The 18,623-nt window shown below is 63.0% G+C and overlaps 2 protein-coding genes across 7 annotated transcripts; both read left to right on the forward strand.

Annotated features, from left to right (window-relative positions):
* The first annotated feature begins 235 nt into the window (after positions 1-235).
* On the forward strand, positions 236-9,131 carry FDPS (farnesyl diphosphate synthase). Of its 5 annotated transcripts, none has more exons than XM_064593680.1 (11): positions 272-389; positions 1,022-1,237; positions 1,315-1,477; positions 2,897-3,037; positions 6,725-6,805; positions 6,929-7,051; positions 7,325-7,413; positions 7,502-7,574; positions 8,197-8,274; positions 8,365-8,562; positions 8,880-9,131. In XM_064593680.1, exons 2-11 carry the CDS (start codon positions 1,059-1,061, stop codon positions 9,078-9,080), a joined length of 1,326 nt encoding a protein of 441 aa, XP_064449750.1. In that variant the 5' UTR covers positions 272-389; positions 1,022-1,058; the 3' UTR covers positions 9,081-9,131. The 5 variants fall into 5 exon arrangements, with proteins under 5 accessions (XP_064449751.1, XP_045732537.1, XP_064449752.1 ...); XM_045876580.3 differs by having other exon boundaries at positions 281-389; positions 8,365-8,499; XM_064593681.1 differs by lacking the exon at positions 1,022-1,237 and having other exon boundaries at positions 236-389.
* A 152-nt stretch (positions 9,132-9,283) lies between these two features.
* On the forward strand, positions 9,284-17,369 carry RUSC1 (RUN and SH3 domain containing 1). Of its 2 annotated transcripts, XM_054507850.2 has the most exons (10): positions 9,284-9,455; positions 10,136-11,570; positions 12,891-12,989; positions 13,155-13,231; positions 13,327-13,501; positions 13,574-13,679; positions 13,833-13,879; positions 14,340-14,889; positions 15,296-15,424; positions 16,659-17,369. In XM_054507850.2, exons 2-10 carry the CDS (start codon positions 10,220-10,222, stop codon positions 16,825-16,827), a joined length of 2,703 nt encoding a protein of 900 aa, XP_054363825.1. In that variant the 5' UTR covers positions 9,284-9,455; positions 10,136-10,219; the 3' UTR covers positions 16,828-17,369. The 2 variants fall into 2 exon arrangements, with proteins under 2 accessions (XP_054363825.1, XP_064449749.1); XM_064593679.1 differs by lacking the exons at positions 9,284-9,455; positions 10,136-11,570 and adding an exon at positions 11,936-12,009.
* The last annotated feature ends 1,254 nt before the right edge of the window (positions 17,370-18,623 follow it).

Below are 18,623 nucleotides of genomic sequence, written 5' to 3' on the forward strand. Positions count from 1 at the left end.
CTGCCCAGGGGGATACAGGTAATTAACCTGTGTAGTAAAGGCGGCAGCTGGAGCCAGAGTAGGAGCCTTCGTCCCGCCTCCGTCGTCAGCCCAGTCTTGCTCCTCCGGCCCTGGGCGCAGCCCTTCCATTGGTTGTCCGGCACAGGGCCCCATGCTCACACGAGGGGAGGCAGCCAATCAGCGCGGCTCGTCTCCGCCCACCCGGCTCGCGCTAGATCGCGTCGTCCTGTCCCTCCCGCGGCACGCCGGGAACTGTAGTCCGATGAGGCCTTTCTGTCTGGAGGGAAGGGAGCTCGGGAACTACCGGACCCAGAGGGCCGCGCGCCGAGCGGAGCGGCTTTCAGGAGTTCCCCGCTAAGACTGGACCTCGAGCCGGGATCCAGCAGCAGGTGAGAGAGGTCTCCGGCCGGGACTGGGGCCGCGGGGGGAGCCTCAGCCGCACTTCCGTGGTAGTACTGGGGGCGCAGGAGCCCCCCCGCCCCGCACTGGGGCCCGGTGTGCCCGGCCGGCGGGTCTTCCGGCTGTGTGAGCCCGCAGCCTCCCCGGCCGCCCTCCTCCTCTCGGGATAACCCCGAGCCTGCACAGCCCCGTCCCCGCCCGCCAGGGGAGACCCGCCCACGTCTTGGAGCCTCAGCTGGCCCTCCATAAAATAGGGCGCTTTAAGGGTCCTCCCAGGCCCTGGTTCTCAGGTACTTTAGTCAGGACTTTCCCAGCTGTGCCCCAGGACTTGGGGGAAGAAGCCAAGAGAGTGGTGATTCCAGAGGCTCCCTGCAGGAGTTGACGGTAGACGGAGAAAGTTAGGTGGCGCTGAGTTGTTTTAAGGGCGCACTGTGTTAAGTGCGACCCGTTGACTTTCAGTCAGCCAGCCGAACTTTTGTTCTTTGCGTTTCCTTCTTTCTGGAAATGCCCTCGGGCTCAGCTCAGAAGAGACCGGTGCATTCTGGGCCCCGAGGTAAAAGGGTGGTGGGGGTGACCTGGGGAGCCGCCACCGTGCATCTGCCTTTGGTGCTTGCCCCTGCAGGGAGTGCTCGGTGCCCCCTCCCTATGCCACCCCCGTGATGCCCCTGTCCCGCTGGCTGAGATCTGTGGGGGTCCTCTTGCTGCCAGCCCCCTGCTGGGCGCCCCGGGAGAGGTGGCTGGGTCCCCTTCAGCGGCCCTCCCTGGTGCACGGGTGCCCAGTCCTGGGGGCCTGGCACAGTGCCCGCTGCTGGTGCCAAGCGTGGACAGAGGAGCCTCGGTGAGTGTGGTGGGGGTGAGGGGCCTTGGGGAGGGGAGCAGCTGCTCAGGTTTCTGACTTGGCTTTCCTCTCCTCAGAGCACTTTACTCCTCCCTCAGAATGAATGGAGACCAGAAATTGGACCCTTATGCCCAAGCAAAGCAGGATTTCATCCAGCATTTCTCCCAGATTGTCAAGGTGCTGACCGAGGATGGCGTGGGCCACCCGGAGACGGGAGACGCCATTGCCCGGCTCAAGGAGGTGAAGGATTGGTGACTTCGGAGACTGAATCTGAAGTGCATTCTCTATATGTGTGGGATCCAGCTGTGGTGTTTGGGGGACCTTTGACACTGGGGTGGGAGGAGGGGCAGGCTTTTACCTGAGTGACTCTGGGTCTCCTCTGGAGGGAGCAGGGCCTGAGCAGGGATAATTACTCAGCCCATCACTCCTGCCTCATGGTTCAGGCAAGCCACACGGACTGCTTTCTGTGCCCCTGGGGGTGAAGGCCTAAAACCTGCTAAGTCTTTGATTTTGTTGAGAAAGGGAATTAGGTCTCCAGAAGTCCTTAAGAGCTACTTTGTCAGGGAGCTGGGAGGGAGCAGCCTGAGGAGCTTCAGGGGAAGCTGGGCATCATCAGAAACTCTCCTCCAGAGGCACCTGGGTGGATCAGTCAGTTAAGCTTCCGACTCTTGGTTTCGGCTCAGGTCGTGAACTCTTGAGTCGTGAGATCAAGCCCCGTGATGGGCTCTGCTTAAGACTTTGTCTCCCTCTCCTTCTGCCCCTCCCCACTAAAATAAATAAATAAATCAAAAAAAGAAAAAAGAAATCTCTGCTCCAGGGCAGGAAATTTGGCTGGGATATTTGAGTTGCCTAATTTTTTTTTTTTATTATTTTGGGGTATCTAGTAATTCTTTTTATAAATACTCTCATTTGTCTGAGGAGAACCGAGGAAAAGGTTTGCCTATACGGGGGTGGAGATTAAAAGGGAGGTTTTCCCAGTGCATTTGAGCTGGTGGACAGCAGGGCAGCAGAAGGCAAAAGGAGAGCTCCCAGCAGGAAGAGATACCACCAGGTCCCCTCCTGAGCTCTCTTCTGGCCAACTTTGGGGACCTTGTCTTTCATGCAGTGAGCAAGGCTTTTCATTTGCAGATGGTTTGCACTGTGGGTAGGAGGAGGTGGCTGGGAAGTCTAGGAGAGGTGGGGATGAGGCTGGAACCTGGGAGGGAGAAACCTGAACGTGCCAGCCATTCCCATGGCATGTACAAAGTTTTCCCTGGGTTCAAGCCTATTCTGGGCTTGGGAGCAGATTTTAATGTGCAGTATGGAGCCTTTAAATTTACTGAGGATTGAGGCACCTGGCTGGCTCAGTAGAGTGTGTGACTCTCGATCTCAGGGTCATGAGTTCAAGCCCCATGTTGGGCATGGAGCCTACTTAAAAGAAAAAAATGTACTGAGGAAGACCATGCAGAGAGAGCCTGGGGGTGGGGGGACTCTTCCAGTGGTGCCCCAGGATTTGGGGGAAGAAGCCAAGAGTCGCAATTCCAGAGGTTACGGGAGGAGGAGTGGGGCCTGAGGAGGTTAAAATCCAGTCCGGGTTGGAAGCGGGAGAGGGCAGGGAAAAATGTTTAGAGTAGGTGCTCTGCGGAACCTGGTGCCTTTTCCGTCTTCCCTTGCCCCCAGGTCTTGGAGTACAATGCGATTGGAGGCAAGTACCAGCGGGGTTTGACTGTGCTGATAGCATTTCAGGAGCTGGTAGAGCCAAGGAAGCAGGATGCTGATAGTCTCCGGCGGGCCCTGACTGTGGGCTGGTGTGTGGAACTGGTAAGAGGGACAAGGGAAAGGCAGGAGAAGCAGAGGTTTTCCTAGGGTGGGGGTGTCCTGGGGGGAAGGGGAGGGATGAGCTTGAAACGAATTTCTCCCTGTGTTTCTGTCCATTAGTAGTCAAGTTTAGACAGTGATTTACTCTAAGAGTTAACAAATGTGGGGAACCTCTTTGCCAGTAGGTATGTATTTAGTCTATAAACTAAGCTGTGGACCAGGGCCTTGGGACTGGGCATAAAGGAGTCAGTTCTTTCCTCTGAGCAGAGGGTAACTATCAGAGTGACAGTTCTTCCAGAGGATGTTCTAAAGCAGAGATTGAAAATTTGCAGCCCGGGCGCCTGGGTGGCTCAGTTGGTTAAGCGACTGCCTTCGGCTCAGGTCACGATCCTGGAATCCCAGGATCGAGTCCCGCATCGGGCTCCCTGCTCAGCGGGGAGTCTGCCTCTCCCTCTGACCCTCCCCCTTCTCATGTGCTCTCTCTCTCTCAAATAAATAAATAAAATCTTTAAAAAAAGAAAAGAAAAGAAAAGAAAACTTGCAGCCCACCGATAGTTTTTGAAAATGAAGTGCCCTAGGGGCGCCTGAGTGGCTCAGTCATTAAGTGGCTGCCTTCGGCTCAGGTCATGATCCCAGGGTCCTGGGATCAAGTCCCACATCGGGCTCCCTGCTCGGTGGGAAGCCTGCTTCTCCCTCTCCCACTCCCCCTGCTTCTGTTCCCTCTCTCGCTGTCTCTCTCTCCATCAAATAAATAAATAAATAAAATCTTTAAAAAAAAAAAAAAAAAAGAAAATGAAGTGCCCTAAACTTAGGAAAGAAGAGCTGTCACATAAAAACCCAGGTTTCTGACATCACTTGGGAAATTGCTAGATCTGCGCCCAGGGTCCCACGCAGCATCAACTGGCTGATGTTGAATCATAAACCCTTCCGCAAGGTGGGGCATGGGCGCTCCTGTGTGGCTCTGTCTCTCTGCTTTGCTCCAGTCCCCGTGTGTCCTTGTCTCCCGTACCCAGCTCATTTGCCCCTTAAAGGGGTATGGTTTCCTGGCCTAGCCTAAAAGCTTCATTAGTGACAAGGAGACTGGATTCTAGGAGGGGAGCCAGGCCCCGAGGACGGTGGCAGTGAGCTCAGAAGGGAAGGCACTTAGGACCTGGCCTGTGGAAAGGGGCAGCTGCCTCAAGGGAGGGTGTGACGTGCTCAGGGTCAGCCACGCTGCCTTCTCGACCCGGGCAGTGCAGGTGGAAGTGTCTGGCCTGTGGGTGTTGGAAATTCCAGTCTGGAGCTTGTAAGTGAGATGGGGTTGGGGAAGAGGGATTTGCCTCCAAGGAGGTAAAGGGACAGTGGCATCACTGGGGGACAGGGCCCTGGGGGACCGAGGAGCCCATATGCACAGACGCCAGGCAAGGCAGGGAGGCCAGGAGGATCCCGGCAGAGCAGAGGATCAGAGCTCTGGGGCCAGGGCGGGTCACCTGGTCGAGTGAAGTGTCCTGACTTCTAGCCGCCCCGTAGGTTCACCAGGGAGTGCTCGGGGATTTTTAAACATGGCTGCAATGCTGACATTTCCCCAAGATGCCTTTTGAGCTGTGTCCGCCATTGTTTTCACTTGGGTGACTTTGGTTACAGTTTCTGCTTTTGTCTTTCTCCTCCTGCCTCTTGTCCTTCAACCTCTTATTATCTGTTTCAGCGTTTACCTCCTAGGAACAAGGCCATTCACCTGCGTGAGCACAGTGCCATTGTCCCGTCTGTCTTGGCTCACTTGGGCTGCTACAACAAAATAGCACACACCGCGTAGCTTATAAAGAACAGAAATTTATTTCCTAGACTTCTGGAAGCTGGAAGTCGAAGATCGAGGTCCCAGCATGGCTGGGGGGGGGGGGGGGGCTCTTCTGGCTCAGCAGCACCTTCCTGCACAGCCCCTGGTGGTGCAAGGGGCCAGGCAGCTCCAGAGCGTCCGTCAGGAGGGCCCTGGAGGCCCCACCACCTCATACCATCGTCTTTGATGGTTAGGATTTCAACATTTGGGGGGACACATTCAGACCATAGCACCAGTAATATTACCTAATGTATATTCCAGATTTAAATATTCCTAATTCTCCCCAAAATGTCTGTTCTAAGTTGGCTTTGTTTTGTTTTGTTTTTTAAAGATTCTATTTATTTGACAGAGAGAGAGCACAAGCGTGGGGGGAGTGGCAGGCAGAGGGGGAGGGAGAAGTAGGCTCCCCGCTGAGCAGGGAGCCCGACGCGGGGCTCGATCCCAGGACCCCGGGACCGTGACCTGAGCTGAAGGCAGACGCTTAACCGACTGAGCCACCCAGGCGCCCTTGTTTTGTTTTTAAACATCTAGGATCCAATCAAGAATAATGTACCGTATTTGGTCGTTCTTCAATCTTTAATCTTTAGAATAGTCCCTCTACCGTAATTGACTAATACTGTGGCTAGATTTCTCATTTAATTGATCTGGGGTGACTCTGACACTGGTATTCTTTTTTTTTAAGTTCCCCTAATAAATAGAAAGTGCATTTGGGTTAAGAACCACTGCTGTGGGGCAGAGGAGGTTGAGGGACACCAGGAATGATGCTCTTCGGAGACTGTCTTGGTTGAGTGGTGCTGGTTGAAACCAGGTGGGAGAGACAGTGGACCAGTGGCTTAGCGGAACCAAGTGAACACTCATAATAAAACACATGCCTCCGGTGTGGAAAGCCCAGACCCTGCCCAGCGTGTGGTCAGAGGTAAAGATGCAGATGGGTGCCTCCTTCCCCAAGGATTCACTGGGAACAAGAGCAGTGACCGCCGCAGTCCCTTCCGCACTCTGCACGCCAGAGCCGATGGGCAGTGTCGGGTGCTCCAGGCAAGGCAGACCCGCTAGCGCACACGCACAGATCAGGACGGAGTGAAGATTAAAAACCACGTCCTGAAAAGCTGTTTTTAAAGGCTCGGAAGGTGTAGCCTAAATGCAGGAAGTCTCACAGGGTACGTGACAGTGTCTCACGTTCATTAAATAGGCATTTAGGACACACCCATTCTGGGGCTAGTGCTGGGCTTGGCTCTGGGAATGCCAGGGGGGCAAATGTCCTGGCAGTCTGCTGGGAAAACCAGCCCGTTCTGGGACCCTGAGGTGGCCTAGCACCTAGAAGAGAGGCCCGCGGCTGACGCTGGTGTGGCTGCGTGTTTAAGACCCGTGGCTGAGCGTGACCGAGTCAGACTGCAGTTCTGTCCTATTAGCGCTGCACCCCTAAATGAGCTTCGAGGTGGGGCTCTGTCCTGGGCACTGGCGTGTGTAAGCGGAGCGCCTCAGGGCGACACAGGAACAGCCTCCTTTTATTGCAGAAGTCCCGGAAAGTCACACTGCAGGAAGAAGTCTCAGGTATTCACTGAGGTTCTTGGCAGAAGAAGAGTAGCGGACGCAATGCTTCATCGCCTCCCTGACACCAGGACTGTCTAGGGCTGCTTGTGAGGGGACAGATGTCTGAGATCTGGCGGAGTCTTTGATGTTACCGTTGGGAAGCCTGAACCAGCGAGGTCACATAATTTCCTTAAGTCCCACAGCACAGAACAGAAGCCCTCGCGCTCGCTGGCCTGACTTCCGTCCTCGCTCGGTGATGAGCAACGGTAGCAGCTCTGTTGCTGGTTGAAGGAGCTCTATAGTGAGGAGCCCCAAGGGTCTGATTCCACTGTGCCTTCTCCTCCTAGCTGCAGGCTTTCTTGCTGGTGTCCGACGACATCATGGACTCGTCCCTCACCCGACGGGGGCAGATCTGCTGGTATCAGAAGGTACAGTGGGCGGGAAGGTAGCGGTGGGCACGGGACAGGCCCCCGGGAGCTGGTGCACAGAGCATACCGAGGTGTTCAGAGTGGCCGAGACTGAGGGCTTGTTTTTCTGCGTGCCCCTGCCAGCCAGGCATAGGTTTGGATGCCGTCAATGATGCTTTGCTTCTGGAAGCCTGCATCTACCGCCTGCTGAAGCTCTGCTGTCGGGAGCAGCCCTATTACCTGAGCCTGATTGAGCTTTTCCTGCAGGTGCGCCGTGGGCCGTTGGCCCGGGGGATAGCTAGGTTTGCCTGGAAGGGGCAGAGTGGGCCAAGGTGCTGGGCAGGGCGGCGGCAGAGAGGGCTTCCCCGTGTCCTCGAGGCGGGAAGGAGGGCTGAGAAAGCGCTATGTCTGTGTGCATGTGGGCCCTCCACCTCTCACTGCCTTTCTCTCTGCCCGTGCTGTGGGCTGCGGGGCCCTGGATTCCAGGGTTTCCTGGCCCCAGAGAAAGCCCAGCTGATGGGCCATCTTCCTCCTCCTTAGAGTTCCTATCAGACCGAGATCGGACAGACCCTGGACCTCATCACAGCCCCCCAGGGCAATGTGGATCTTGGCAGATTCACTGAAAAGAGGTGAGGGACGGGGTAACTGTCTGGCCAGTGAGGTAGGGCTCTGCTGGGCACTGCCCTTCTGAGGACCTTACCTTCTCCCCCTACTCAGGTACAAATCTATTGTCAAGTACAAGACCGCTTTCTACTCGTTCTATCTTCCTGTGGCGGCTGCCATGTACATGGTGAGTGAGTCTCCTGCCCCTTGTTGCCCACTGATGGGGCTTTTGGACAGAGGGCACAAAGCAGACAACTTTGGACAGTCTGCTGCCCCCACTGTGTGGCCTGTGACCCTGGGCAAGTTACTTAAGGTCTGAGGATGTCTTCTCAGCTGTACGATGGTGAAGTTCCCTCCTTTGGATTTTTGTGAAGTTCTATGCGAGTGGCCAGCCCGTCCTCCATCTGGGTCTGGATGGGAGGGGGGAGGAAGTTCACGCTGAGAGGAAGAAGACCGGGTCCAAAGGCAGGCGGTGGGATTTCCTGCCCGCCCTGACCTCGCTTCTCCAAGTTCCCCTTTGATCGGGAAGAAGCTGGAGGAAGCAGAAGGCGCTGGAAGAGTGAGTCAGGGGCTGGGCACGTGCCAGCCTCCAGAGCTGACTTCGTCCCTGCTGGCTCACACCGGAGGGCCTCGCCGAAGGAGGTGGGCTGGAGGTCAGACCACCCAGATGTCCTGGAGCCCGGAAGCCAGGGATGTCTGAACGGAGAGGGGAGAGGATTTGGGGGCTGCGTCAGGGCGCCCTGGGAGATGCAGCAAGGAGAGTGAAGGCGCCCGTGGTGTTTGGCTTATAGATCCCCTTTTCACTGTAGGCGGGCATCAGTGGGGAGAAGGAGCATGCCAATGCCAAGAAGATCCTGCTGGAGATGGGGGAGTTCTTTCAGATTCAGGTAGGAAGGCATGGGCAGGGAGCAGGCCACAACTGCCCTAGGGCCCTGCCCTGGGGTCTCTTCATTTGTCCAACTCTGCCCCCTGCCCAGGACGATTACCTCGACCTCTTTGGGGACCCCAGTGTGACAGGCAAGATTGGCACAGACATCCAGGACAACAAATGCAGCTGGCTGGTGGTTCAGTGTCTGCAGCGGGCCTCTCCGGAACAGCGTCAGCTCCTTCAGGTGCCCGGGAGGCCGCGGATCGCCGAGCTCCCAGGAGCGGGCCAGAGCAAGGACGTCAGCCGGGTGGGGACGTTTGGCAGCATCAGCAGACATTGTCTGCCACGTGCCACAGGGATCTCGAGTGGGGGGAGGCCGGGAAAGCCGCCCGACATGCTCCGATGCGCACGACAGCTTCCCGCAGAGAGCTAGCCGGCCCCGGCGGCGGTAGGGGCGGGCAGAGGAAACTGAGGCCCGAGCCGGTTTCGGAGCGTGTGCGGCGGGGAGGGGGCAGTTCCAGGTCGCGGGCCCTCCGGGACCCTCGACGCTGGAGGCTGGAGTGTACGGATGTCGGGCGTGCTGGGCGGGGCTGAGCCGACTGCCCTGCCTCCCGCCCCTTGCAGGAGAATTACGGGCAGAAGGAGGCGGAGAAGGTGGCCCGCGTGAAGGCGCTGTACGAGGAGCTGGGCCTGCCCGCCGTGTTCACGCAGTATGAGGAGGACAGCTACCGCCACCTGATGGGCCTCATCGAGCAGTGCGCCTCGCCCCTGCCCCCCGCCATCTTCCTGGCGCTGGCGCACAAGATCTACAAGAGGAAAAAGTGACCTGCAGACTGCGTGGGCGGGAGGGGGCCTCTCAATAAATTGTCGAAGCTGCGTGTGGTTCTGTGGCTGCTTGTGCTAGCCGGGGGCGCAGCGCCGTCCGCAACGGGCAGGGTTGGGGGTGGCCGCGGAAGGCGGGACCTGGGGCTTGCCTTCAGGACCCCTCGGCACCGAAAGCTGCGGGCCGGCCCGGGTGGTGACACGCACGACGTCAAGCGGTGGGGGCTGGGCCCGGGCCCCGCCCCGCCCATGCGTGAAGGGGCGCGGCTGCGCAGCGCCGGCGGGTTGTCCTAGCGCCCCCCTTCCAGTCGGCGCGGTCCGGCGGGGACCTTGGGAGTCGTGGACGAGCCCAGCTGCGGCGCTTGCAGGAGGACCCTGGTGAGGGGGGCTCGGCCATGGGTGTGGATAGACGCTTCGGGGCCCGCCAGGTGGGGCGGGAGAGGGGGGCAGTAAAATCGCACAGGGGAGGAGTGGGGTGGCGCCTGGGTGACGGAGACAAGCGCGGGGAGAGCGGCAAGCGCAGGGTCCGAGCCGGGGTCGGCTGGCCCACCTGCCCCGCGGACCTGACTCGCTGACGGATGCTCGGCCTTTGCCCCCACGCCCGCCCCTCTCCTGCATTTAGCCAGCCAGACGCGTCTCCCCCGCCCCACCCCGTTTCGGGGCATCTGGGCGGGGCCTCCCTCGGCCCCTTCCTCTGGGAGCGAAGGGCAGGCGAGGGAAGTGGGGAGGGGGGGCGGGGCAGGGCCAGACTGCAGCAGAGAGGATCCGGGGCTCCATTCTAGGCCCCATCCTTTTTCAAGCCCCCGCACCTCCACGGAGATCCAGAGCGCAGCCGCATTCTCTGACCCTCCCCGCCCCAGTCCCGGGGGGCTCCCTTCGGCTCCACCTGCAAACACTGCAGTGGAAATTAAGGGTCAGTCGATGGACATTTGCGTCTCATTTAAATATCGTCCAAAGCGGCCGGCGCCTTTCATGCGCGCTGCAGCTGTCCGTCACCTCGGTGTCCTTCTGGCGGCCCGCGTCCTCTCTGGCTGGGTATCACTCTCCCTGTCTTCCAGGTCTGCAGCTGCGGTTGCCAGGTAGGCGGGTGTGAGAGGCCCGATCCTCCTGATTCTCGAGGCCGCCCCGTCGTCGCCTGCACAATGCTGTCCCCTCAGAGGGCTTTACTCTGCAACCTCAACCACATCCACCTCCAGCATGTCTCCCTGGGCCTGCACCTGTCCCGCCGCCCTGAGCTCCGGGAGGGGCCCTCGAGCACATCCCCTCCCCCCGGGGACACCGGGGGCAAGGAGAGCCGGGGGCCCTGCAGCGGGGCCCTGGTGGACGCCAATTCCAACAGCCCAGCTGTGCCCTGCCGATGCTGCCAGGAGCACGGGCCAGGCTTAGAAAACCGGCAGGACCTAGCACAGGAGGAAGAGGGGGCCGCCTCTCCCTCGGACCCGGGCTGCTCCTCTTCTCTCAGCTCCTGCTCCGATCTTAGTCCCGATGAGTCCCCCATCTCGGTGTACTCGCGGGGCCTCCCTGGCGACGAGGATATCCACCCTCAGCCCAGCATCATCCCCCTGGAGCAGGGATCCCCACTGGCTTCCGCAGGCCCTGGCGCCTGCTCTCCGGACAGCTTCTGTTGCTCGCCCGATTCCTGCTCCGGAGCATCCTCCCCACCGGGCCTTGGCCTGGACTCCAACTGCAACGCCCTGACCACCTGCCAGGACCCCGCTTCCCCAGGGCTAGAGGAAGAGGACGACGGTGGGGAGCAGGACCTCCCTGCCTCCGAGCTCCCAGAGGCGGATGATGGGAAAGCCGACGCTGGGAGAACCGAGCCCAGTTGGAAAATCAACCCCATTTGGAAAATCGACAGGGAGACAACTGACGCGGGCTGGAAAACCACGGAGAACAATAACTCCGGCTGCACAATCAGTGGGAATACTAACTCTAGCTGGAAAACGGAACCCGGAAAACTCGACTCCAGTTGGAAAAGCAGCACAGGAACAACTGACTGCCGCTCGAAAACAGATGCGGGGTGGCGGAGTGACGTCAGCGAGGAGCCGGCGTCCCGCCGGACGATCACGTCCTTCCACGAGCTGGCCCAGAAGCGCAAGCGGGGCCCGGGGCTGCCCCTGGTGCCGCAGGTCAAGAAAGACCGCAGCGACTGGCTCATCGTCTTCTCGCCCGACAGCGAGCTGCCCCCCAGCGGCTCGCTGGGCGGCCCCCCGGCACCGCCCCGGGAAGTCACCACCTTCAAGGAGCTCCGCTCCCGGAGCCGCGCCCCGCCCCCGCCGGTGCCGCCCCGGGACCCTCCGGCCGGCTGGGCCTTGGTGCCGCCCCGGCCCCCGCCCCCGCCCGTGCCGCCGCGGAGAAGGAAGAACCGGCCGGGGCTGCAGCCCATCGCAGAGCGGCCGCCCGAGGAGGGCAGGGCGGGCAGCCCCGCGGCGGGCCGGGAGGCCCCCGCCGCCCGGGAGCCCGAGGAGTCGGGCGCGCAGGCCGGCCGTGCGGGTAAGCGGCCGCGGGGAGCCGCGGGGGGGGGGAGGGCGGGGCGGGGCCGAGCTGCGGCCTCGGCCCCGCCCCCTGCCCGCCCCGCCCCCTCCGTCTGTGCCGCCCGCCCCCCCGCCGCCGGCGAGCGCTCCGGGAGGGGCCCTGGGGGGCCGCCGGGCTACGGCACTAACTCTCTGCTCCCTCTTTCTCCGCCCGCCCCGCCTGGCTGCCGCCCCGCCCCCGCCGCCCCGCCCCCGCCCCCGCTGCAGCCGGCCTCCCCCCGCCGCCCCCGCCCCCCGCCCCGCGGTCCGCGGCCGCCGCGCGCCCCCTGCTGGAGGGCGCGGGCGCGGCGGGGACCCCGCTCCCGGCGCGTCCGGCCGGCCCGCCCCGCGCGGGGCTGCGGCAGCTGGGCGCGCCGAGGCCCCCGCAGAAGCCGCTGCTGCCCGTCCGCCTGTCCCCGGTGGGCGCCCACTCGCCCCCGGCTCGGGGGGCCCTGCCCTGCCTGGCCAGCCCCGAGCTGGCACTGCTGCTGTCCCCGCTCTTTCCCAGAAGCAGCGCCTTCCCCGCCGCGGCCCCCCCGCCCCGCCAGGTGCCCGCCCCCCCGCTGCCACCGCCGCCGCGCCCGCCGAAGGGCCCCCGCCGGACCAGGAGCCCGCCGCCTCCGCCCAGGCTACGTAAGACGGACCCGGGCCAGCCCGCGGGGGTCGCCGCGCCCCCCGCGGCGGACCTCCGCCCCCAGCGTCCTCGGGGAGGCGGCGCGGCCCCGCCCGCCAGCGGGGGGCCTCTGGCCCCGCCCCCCGCCGCGGGGCTGGGCCCTGGGCCTCGAGGCCCGGGCGTGGGGGGCGCGGGCTGAGGGGGTGCCAGCAAGTGCACGGCCCGGGGCCTGCGCGGTGCCGGGGCGTGGGGGGCGCTGGGGCCTGGCCCCCGCCTCGCTCGGGAGGGTGGGGGAGAAGCGGGCGCCGGACTCGGGTGGGCCCACGCCCGCGCCTCCCAGCCTCCCGACCCCGGGGTCGCCTCTCCCTCCGCGTCTCCTCCCACTCCCGCCGGTCTGTCTGGCTGTCCGTCCATTGGTCCCGGCCCCCCACGTGCTCCCGCGGCTGCCCCCCCTCCACGGGCCCAGCGGGCGGGGCGCGCGGCGTCCCGCCCGGGGCAGACGGGGCGGAGGTCGCCGCCCGGCCCGAGAGGGGGAGGGGACGGCGAGTGCGGGGCGCCCCACCCAGCCGGGGCCCTGTCCCTGCTCGCTTCGGCCCGCGGCGCTGCGGGCCCTGGGGCGCCCTGTGCGCCAGCCCGGCGTCCTCGGGTCACCGTCGTGAGCGTTTCCGCGTTCTTCCTTCACCCCAGCCCGGAGTTCCCGGTCGTTCGCCGGCGCCCCCGGGGCCCAGCGACGGTGGATGGCAGAAGCCCAGAGCGGGACGGGCCAGCTGCAGGAGCAGAAGAAAGGTAGGGCGCCCGGACTCCTGACCCCGACTTCCACCAGGTCAGCTGCTGCTGGTTTGGGCCCTCGGCTCCGGGGCCGGCCTGCGGGAGCCTGGGTGCCCCGGGGCCCTGGGGTGGGCGCGGGCACGGGCGCCGCACCGACGCGCGCTCCGTGCCCGCCCCTCGCAGGGCTCCTGATAGCCGTGAGCGCCTCGGTGGACAAGATCATCTCGCACTTTGGGGCCGCCCGGAACTTGGTTCAGAAGGTGAGGGTGCCGCTGCGGAGGCCCTGGGGCCGCACGAACGGGGGGCGGGGAGGCGGCCGCCGGCGCCCGGGACAGGTCCGTTGTGTCGCCCCCAGGCCCAGTTGGGGGACAGCCGGCTGAGCCCAGATGTGGGGCACCTGGTGCTGACCACCCTCTGTCCGGCCCTGCACGCCCTGGTGGCCGACGGGCTGAAGCCCTTCCGGAAGGATCTCATCACTGGGCAGCGCAGGACCAGCCCCTGGAGCGTGGTGGAGGCGTCGGTGAAGCCAGGTGCGGCGCGGGCGGGGCGCGGGCGGGGGCGCCGGGCGGGCCTGGGCCGGGCTCAGAGCGCGGTGTCCGCAGGCGCCGGCAGCCGCGCGCTGGGGACCCTGTACAGCCAGGTCAGCCGCCTGGCCCCGCTGAGCAGCAGCCGCAGCCGCTTTCACGCCTTCATCCTGGGCCTCCTCAAGTGAGTGGCCGCTCCCCTGGCGCCCCTCCCACGGCCTGGGGCCCGCACGGGTGTCACGGGCGGGAGGGGCCCGGTGCTGGTGGCCTTGTCCCTCCTGGAAGCTCGTCCCCCGTCCTGCGCCCTCCCGAGCCCGCGCTGTCCTCTCTCCCCTAGCACGAAGCAGTTGGAGCTGTGGTTTTCCAGCCTCCAGGAGGATGCAGGTCAGACGCCGGAGGGCACGGGGGCTGCCAGCCTAGGAGGGAGGGAGGGGCGCGCTGTCTCCGCTGCTGGTCCCAGCGAAGCCAGAGTGACCTCGATCCCCGTGTCCACTTGCATTACTCTGTGCCGCACACATTTAGTGCGTCCCTTTGCCCCACAGCAGGAAAGACCCATATCCTCCCCCAAACCTCCAGAGTCCGCTTATCCTCCTCTTCCTTCTTCCCCTGCCTCCCGGGCTCTCCTGCCCCAGGGCCTCCTGCCTCCTTCTGCCGTCTCCCCCTTGCCCCCTCAGGGACGCGTCTCATCCTTGGGGCCTCGTTGGGTGAGGCTAGCGCACCCCCACACCGTGTTGCTGCAGGGCGCCCCCACTTCCTGTCATTCAGTGCTTCGTCCCCCCAGCTGCCAGCAGAGCCAGAGGCTGGGCGGGGGCGGGGGCGCTGACGGCCGCCTGCTCGTCCCCAGGCCTGCTGTCCCTCCTGTACCTGCCCACGGGATTCCTGTCCGTGGCTCGGGGTGGCTGCCCGGCCCTGTCCGCGGAGCTGTTGCTCCTGCTGCAGCCGCTGTCGGTGCTCACCTTCCACCTGGACCTGCTCTTTGAGCACCAGCACCACCTGCCCCTGGGCCCGGCCCCCGCCGCTTCGGCCCCGGGCTCGCCCCCCGCCCTGCGGCAGACGGTGCACGCCGTGCTGCACTGGGGGGGGCGGCTGGCCCAGAGCCTTCGGGGGGCTTCCGGGGAGACCCCTCCGGGCCCTTCGGCTCCCGCCGGCGCCCCCACGCCAGGCAGCTGGTGGGAGCAGCTGACCCAGGCCTCCCGGGTCTACGCCTCCGGGGGCGCCGAGGGCTTCCCTCTTCCCCGGTGGAGGTCGTGGGGTCCTCGGACGGCGGCTGGAGGCCCACGGGAGAGGCCCGTGCCCGCAGAGGACGCCGCCCCGGGCCGAGGCGTGTGGCTGGGGAGGCTGTTTGGAGTGCCCGGGGGCCTCACGGAAACTGACGGAGGAACCGGGAAGTCCAGGTACTGGGGTAGCCGGTCCCCTCCTCAGCGCCCCAGTCACCCCCGCTTGGCCTTGCAGGGATCGCTTAGGCCTGAGGTCCGCGGCCTTGGTTGTTCTTTTGCTGCGGGAGCGAGCGTGACTCGCCCCGTTCAGCCTCTGGGTCCTCAAAGCCAGAAATATCTCCTGTGCGGCCCTTGACAAAAAGAAAAACGGTGCTGATTCCTGTCCCTGGGTGTGACCTTCCATACGCCCCTCTTGGTGTTCGGTGTCGCCACCTCCCTAATCACCCTGAAGGGCCCTCAGCAGTGACCCCCTCCTGACCTCTTTGGAATCAGGCCTTTCAGCCTCTTCCTGCCTCCAAAGTCCTGGGTCCTTGGGTCCTTCCCTGGAGGTCGGGTGACCTCTGTGACCCCGTGTTCTCTCCAGGAGACCGTCCAGCTGGCTGCCCCCGACAGTGAGTGTGTTGGCTCTGGTGAAGCGGGGGGCACCTACCGAGCCTCTCTCGCCTCCTGAGGAGCTTGAGGCCTCCGGCGCCGGCCTGGAGCAGACCCACAGGTGGGGGGTGCATTTCGAGTTTACAGGGGGCAGGGGTGGGTAGCGGCGTGGAAGGCTGGGAGCTGCGAGGTCGGATAGCGCTCGTCCCGTTGTTGGCGTGAAGCTCTCGTCTCCGGGCCTGTGTTGTTCCCTGTACGAGGCGGTGACCCCGCTCCGTTAGGGCCCTGAGGGAGCGGGAAGCCTCGGGCCGAGTGTCTGCGGGTGTCCCCTGGAGCGGCCTGCTCAGGTTTGACACCAGGGGCCGCTTCTGCTTTGGAGTCTGGCTTCAGTTGGCTGGTCTCAGTCCACTGAATTAGGTTTCCTGACTTCTCCTTCCTTTGACGGTGTTTTTCAAGTCCTATGTGCCCAGTAGGATACCGCGGGAGGGAACAGGAGGGCAAACGCCCGGGGCCCGTGCCCTCCTGGAGCTTGTGGCCCAGAGAAGGTTCCAGCGAGCAGATGCGCAGTAGTGTGTGGTGGTTACTCTGGGCAGGGAGGCCAGGTCTGGGGGCTCAGGGAAGGCCTGGTGATGGGGCGGGTGGGGCATCGAGGCCCGGGTGTGGCAGGTGAGGAACTGTGCCCTGCTCGGGTCTGGGGTGAGGATGTCGGTGGTGGTGATGGATTGCTGGAGGCCTCAGCAGGTCGGTTAAGGCACCGGACTTCAGGGTGGAGGCCCTGGGAGCCCGTGAAGGGTCTTCTGCCCGGGGATGAAATGCTGGCCCGTGTTTTAGAAGGATCTCTGATCTCAGGGTGGAGAAGGGGCCCGGGGCAGGCAGGCCAGGAGGGATGGGGCGGGGAGAGGGGACCAGACCCCGTGGTGTGGTCCAGAGAGTGAGGATGCCGCCCTAGGAGGGTGGCAGCAGTGGACATGAAGAAGAGGGTGGACGGAGTGGTGGGGATGCGGGGGGCAAACGAGTTTTGGGGGCGATGCAGGGTCTGCCAGCAGCCCCTGGGGGGAAGGTGGTGCGTTTGCCCCCGAGGAGGCCCAGAGGAGGCCTGGCTGGGAGGGTTCAGATAAGTCGCTTAGTTTGCACGGGTCGGATTTGACGGCCCAGAGGACGTGGGTGGGGTCAGATAAGCGGCGACCGCCAGCTTTGGAGCTCGGCAGGGCCCCAGTAGAACCCACGCTTGATGGATAGTCCCCGCGCCTCTGCCGGAGCCCGGTCAGCACTGGCCCCACGCGGCGGGGAAGGCGCGCCGGGGACGGCTGGGTGCCCACCTCGCTCATCCCAGCCCATCCCCTGGCTCCCTGCAGGGCCGTCCGCGCGCTCTGCGACCACACGGCGGCGGGACCCGACCAGCTCAGCTTCAGGCGCGGGGAGGTGCTGCGAGTGGTCGCCACCGTGGACGAGGACTGGCTCCGCTGTGGGCGGGATGGCGCGGAGGGGCTGGTGCCCGTGGGCTACACCTCTCTGGTCCTCTAGGCCGAGCCCCTGTCCCGTCCGTTCTCCCTCCTGCGCCCTGGGAATGGAACGGCCCCGGGGCCAAGGACCTGTGCACACCGAAGGCCGCAGAAGTGTCTGCCCCGCCGCAAAATGACTCTTCCCCTTGCCCACGGCCATGTCTGCGAATGGGAAACCAACTTTCCTTTTTCCCTCTCGTGCCATCTGTAAGGTGAAATCTGCTCTTCTTCGAAATGTGAAAAGGAGTCTCCCTCCATCTCTCTCCTCTCCCCCCCCTGCACAAGGAAACGTCTCCCTTCCCATCTGCACAGTGGAAACCGCTCCCCTCTGCCTCCTTCCTCTGTGAGTGGACTGGGCCAGTGCGCCTCGGATCCCGAGACTGGAAGGGCCTCGAGTGTCCTTCCTGCGTATGGACCCCTCGACCCACGCGCCACCCATGTTGCCTGTATTTATTACGTACTCAAGCTGTGCTGGGTGCTCAAGTCCGGACCCCCCTGGTGGGTGGGTCTGTGGTGTTGGTCTGCCCGCCCCTTCCTTTGTCCCAATAAAGCGTGGGAGCAGAATGTGTGTGTGTCACTGCGTGTCAGGACAGAGGCTGCGGGGAGGGGAGCGGCCCCCTTCCTTCCCCTGCGTTCTTGCCGCTCCCTGGTGGCCGCATCTCAGGAGCACCTCCCTGTTGAGGCGGGGTTGCCTTGTTGGGCAAGACGGATAGGGTACGAGCCGAGGAAATGGGGGGACGTGGGGAGGCCCCGGCCTTGCATCTGTGCTCCGAGGTGCTGGGAGGGATGAAGGGGTTACAGAAGTGACACTTTAATGTCACCACTCTGCAGTGATGCAGTTTCAGAAAGCACACTGACGTGGCCTCTGGCACTTGGTTCGGAGCTGATGAGGCTCAGTGGCGGAGCTCCGAGGACAGGCTGGGCAGTGACGGCCTGCAGGGGAGCCCCCAGGAGGTGAGAAGACAGGAGAGGCGGGGGGAACAGAACCGGAGCTGAACACGGGAGAGGACCCTGGAACTTTTCCTCCACCTTCGGGCACTTGGGTCAAGGTGACAACAGGCTGGCCACAGGAGGGGGGAGGGGAGCCGTGCTCAGCAGCAACCTTGCACACTTCTGCCATTTCCTGACTTACTGCTCCCCATTCTCGGCCAGTTCTTGTTACTCCGCCACTCCTTCGTTAGTTTTGCTATTTGTTTGCCGTCTCGCTGTGAGACTGGATATCTCGGGTCCGCTCGGGGATGACATTTCTCACGCCGGACTCAGAGCCTCCGGGAACCACTGGCTACAGCCGTAGGAGTCTGAGCGCTCAAGATGATGCAGCTTCTCCAGTTGCTTTTTATTTTTATCATGAAATTATAAAACAGTGAACACGTGGAAGACCACTGTGACTTTGACTTTGGGGCCAGTGTTTCTCACAGTGAGATATGCACAGTGACCCATGATTCCCGTGTGCTGTCACAGCATCTGGTTCCCGGGACCCTGCCTGCCCTGTCCTGCCTCCTGTCCCCACGCGCTGGTTTTCACAGGGGTTCACCCAAACAACTGGGAGAGTTGTTATGGGTGGAGACAATATTGGTGGAGCATCGCTGGGATCTGGTGATATTTGTAGTCACAGCCTAAAGGGTCCTCAGGCTTGCGGAGGTGGTAAGACTAACAGACCTTGCAGAGCATCATGGAATAGACCAAATGTGAATAAGAAATTTATTATTCTTACATATTACCTAGAACAGCTGTAGTGGATACCAATACTTAAAACATAATTAAGGCTAAAAGACTTTAAGAAAAAAAAACCTGCCAATCAGTCAGTTAAGTGTCTGC

Source organism: Mirounga angustirostris, unplaced genomic scaffold, assembly GCF_029215605.1.
Source record: "Mirounga angustirostris isolate CCGP_5_RB_7025 unplaced genomic scaffold, mMirAng1.0.hap1 SCAF_6, whole genome shotgun sequence".
Classification (NCBI taxonomy): domain Eukaryota; kingdom Metazoa; phylum Chordata; class Mammalia; order Carnivora; family Phocidae; genus Mirounga; species Mirounga angustirostris.

Excerpts from the sequence above, each read along its gene's own strand:
- FDPS (XM_064593680.1), top strand. The coding sequence starts at position 1,059 with ATGCCCCTGTCCCGCTGGCTGAGATCTGTGGGGGTCCTCTTGCTGCCA. Across the intron at positions 3,038-6,724 it reads TGGGCTGGTGTGTGGAACTG|CTGCAGGCTTTCTTGCTGGT; the intron begins GTAAGAGGGACA and ends TTCTCCTCCTAG. Across the intron at positions 8,563-8,879 it reads AGAGCAAGGACGTCAGCCGG|GAGAATTACGGGCAGAAGGA; the intron begins GTGGGGACGTTT and ends CGCCCCTTGCAG.
- RUSC1 (XM_054507850.2), top strand. The coding sequence starts at position 10,220 with ATGCTGTCCCCTCAGAGGGCTTTACTCTGCAACCTCAACCACATCCAC. Across the intron at positions 13,880-14,339 it reads CAGCCTCCAGGAGGATGCAG|GCCTGCTGTCCCTCCTGTAC; the intron begins GTCAGACGCCGG and ends GCTCGTCCCCAG. Across the intron at positions 14,890-15,295 it reads GGAGGAACCGGGAAGTCCAG|GAGACCGTCCAGCTGGCTGC; the intron begins GTACTGGGGTAG and ends TGTTCTCTCCAG.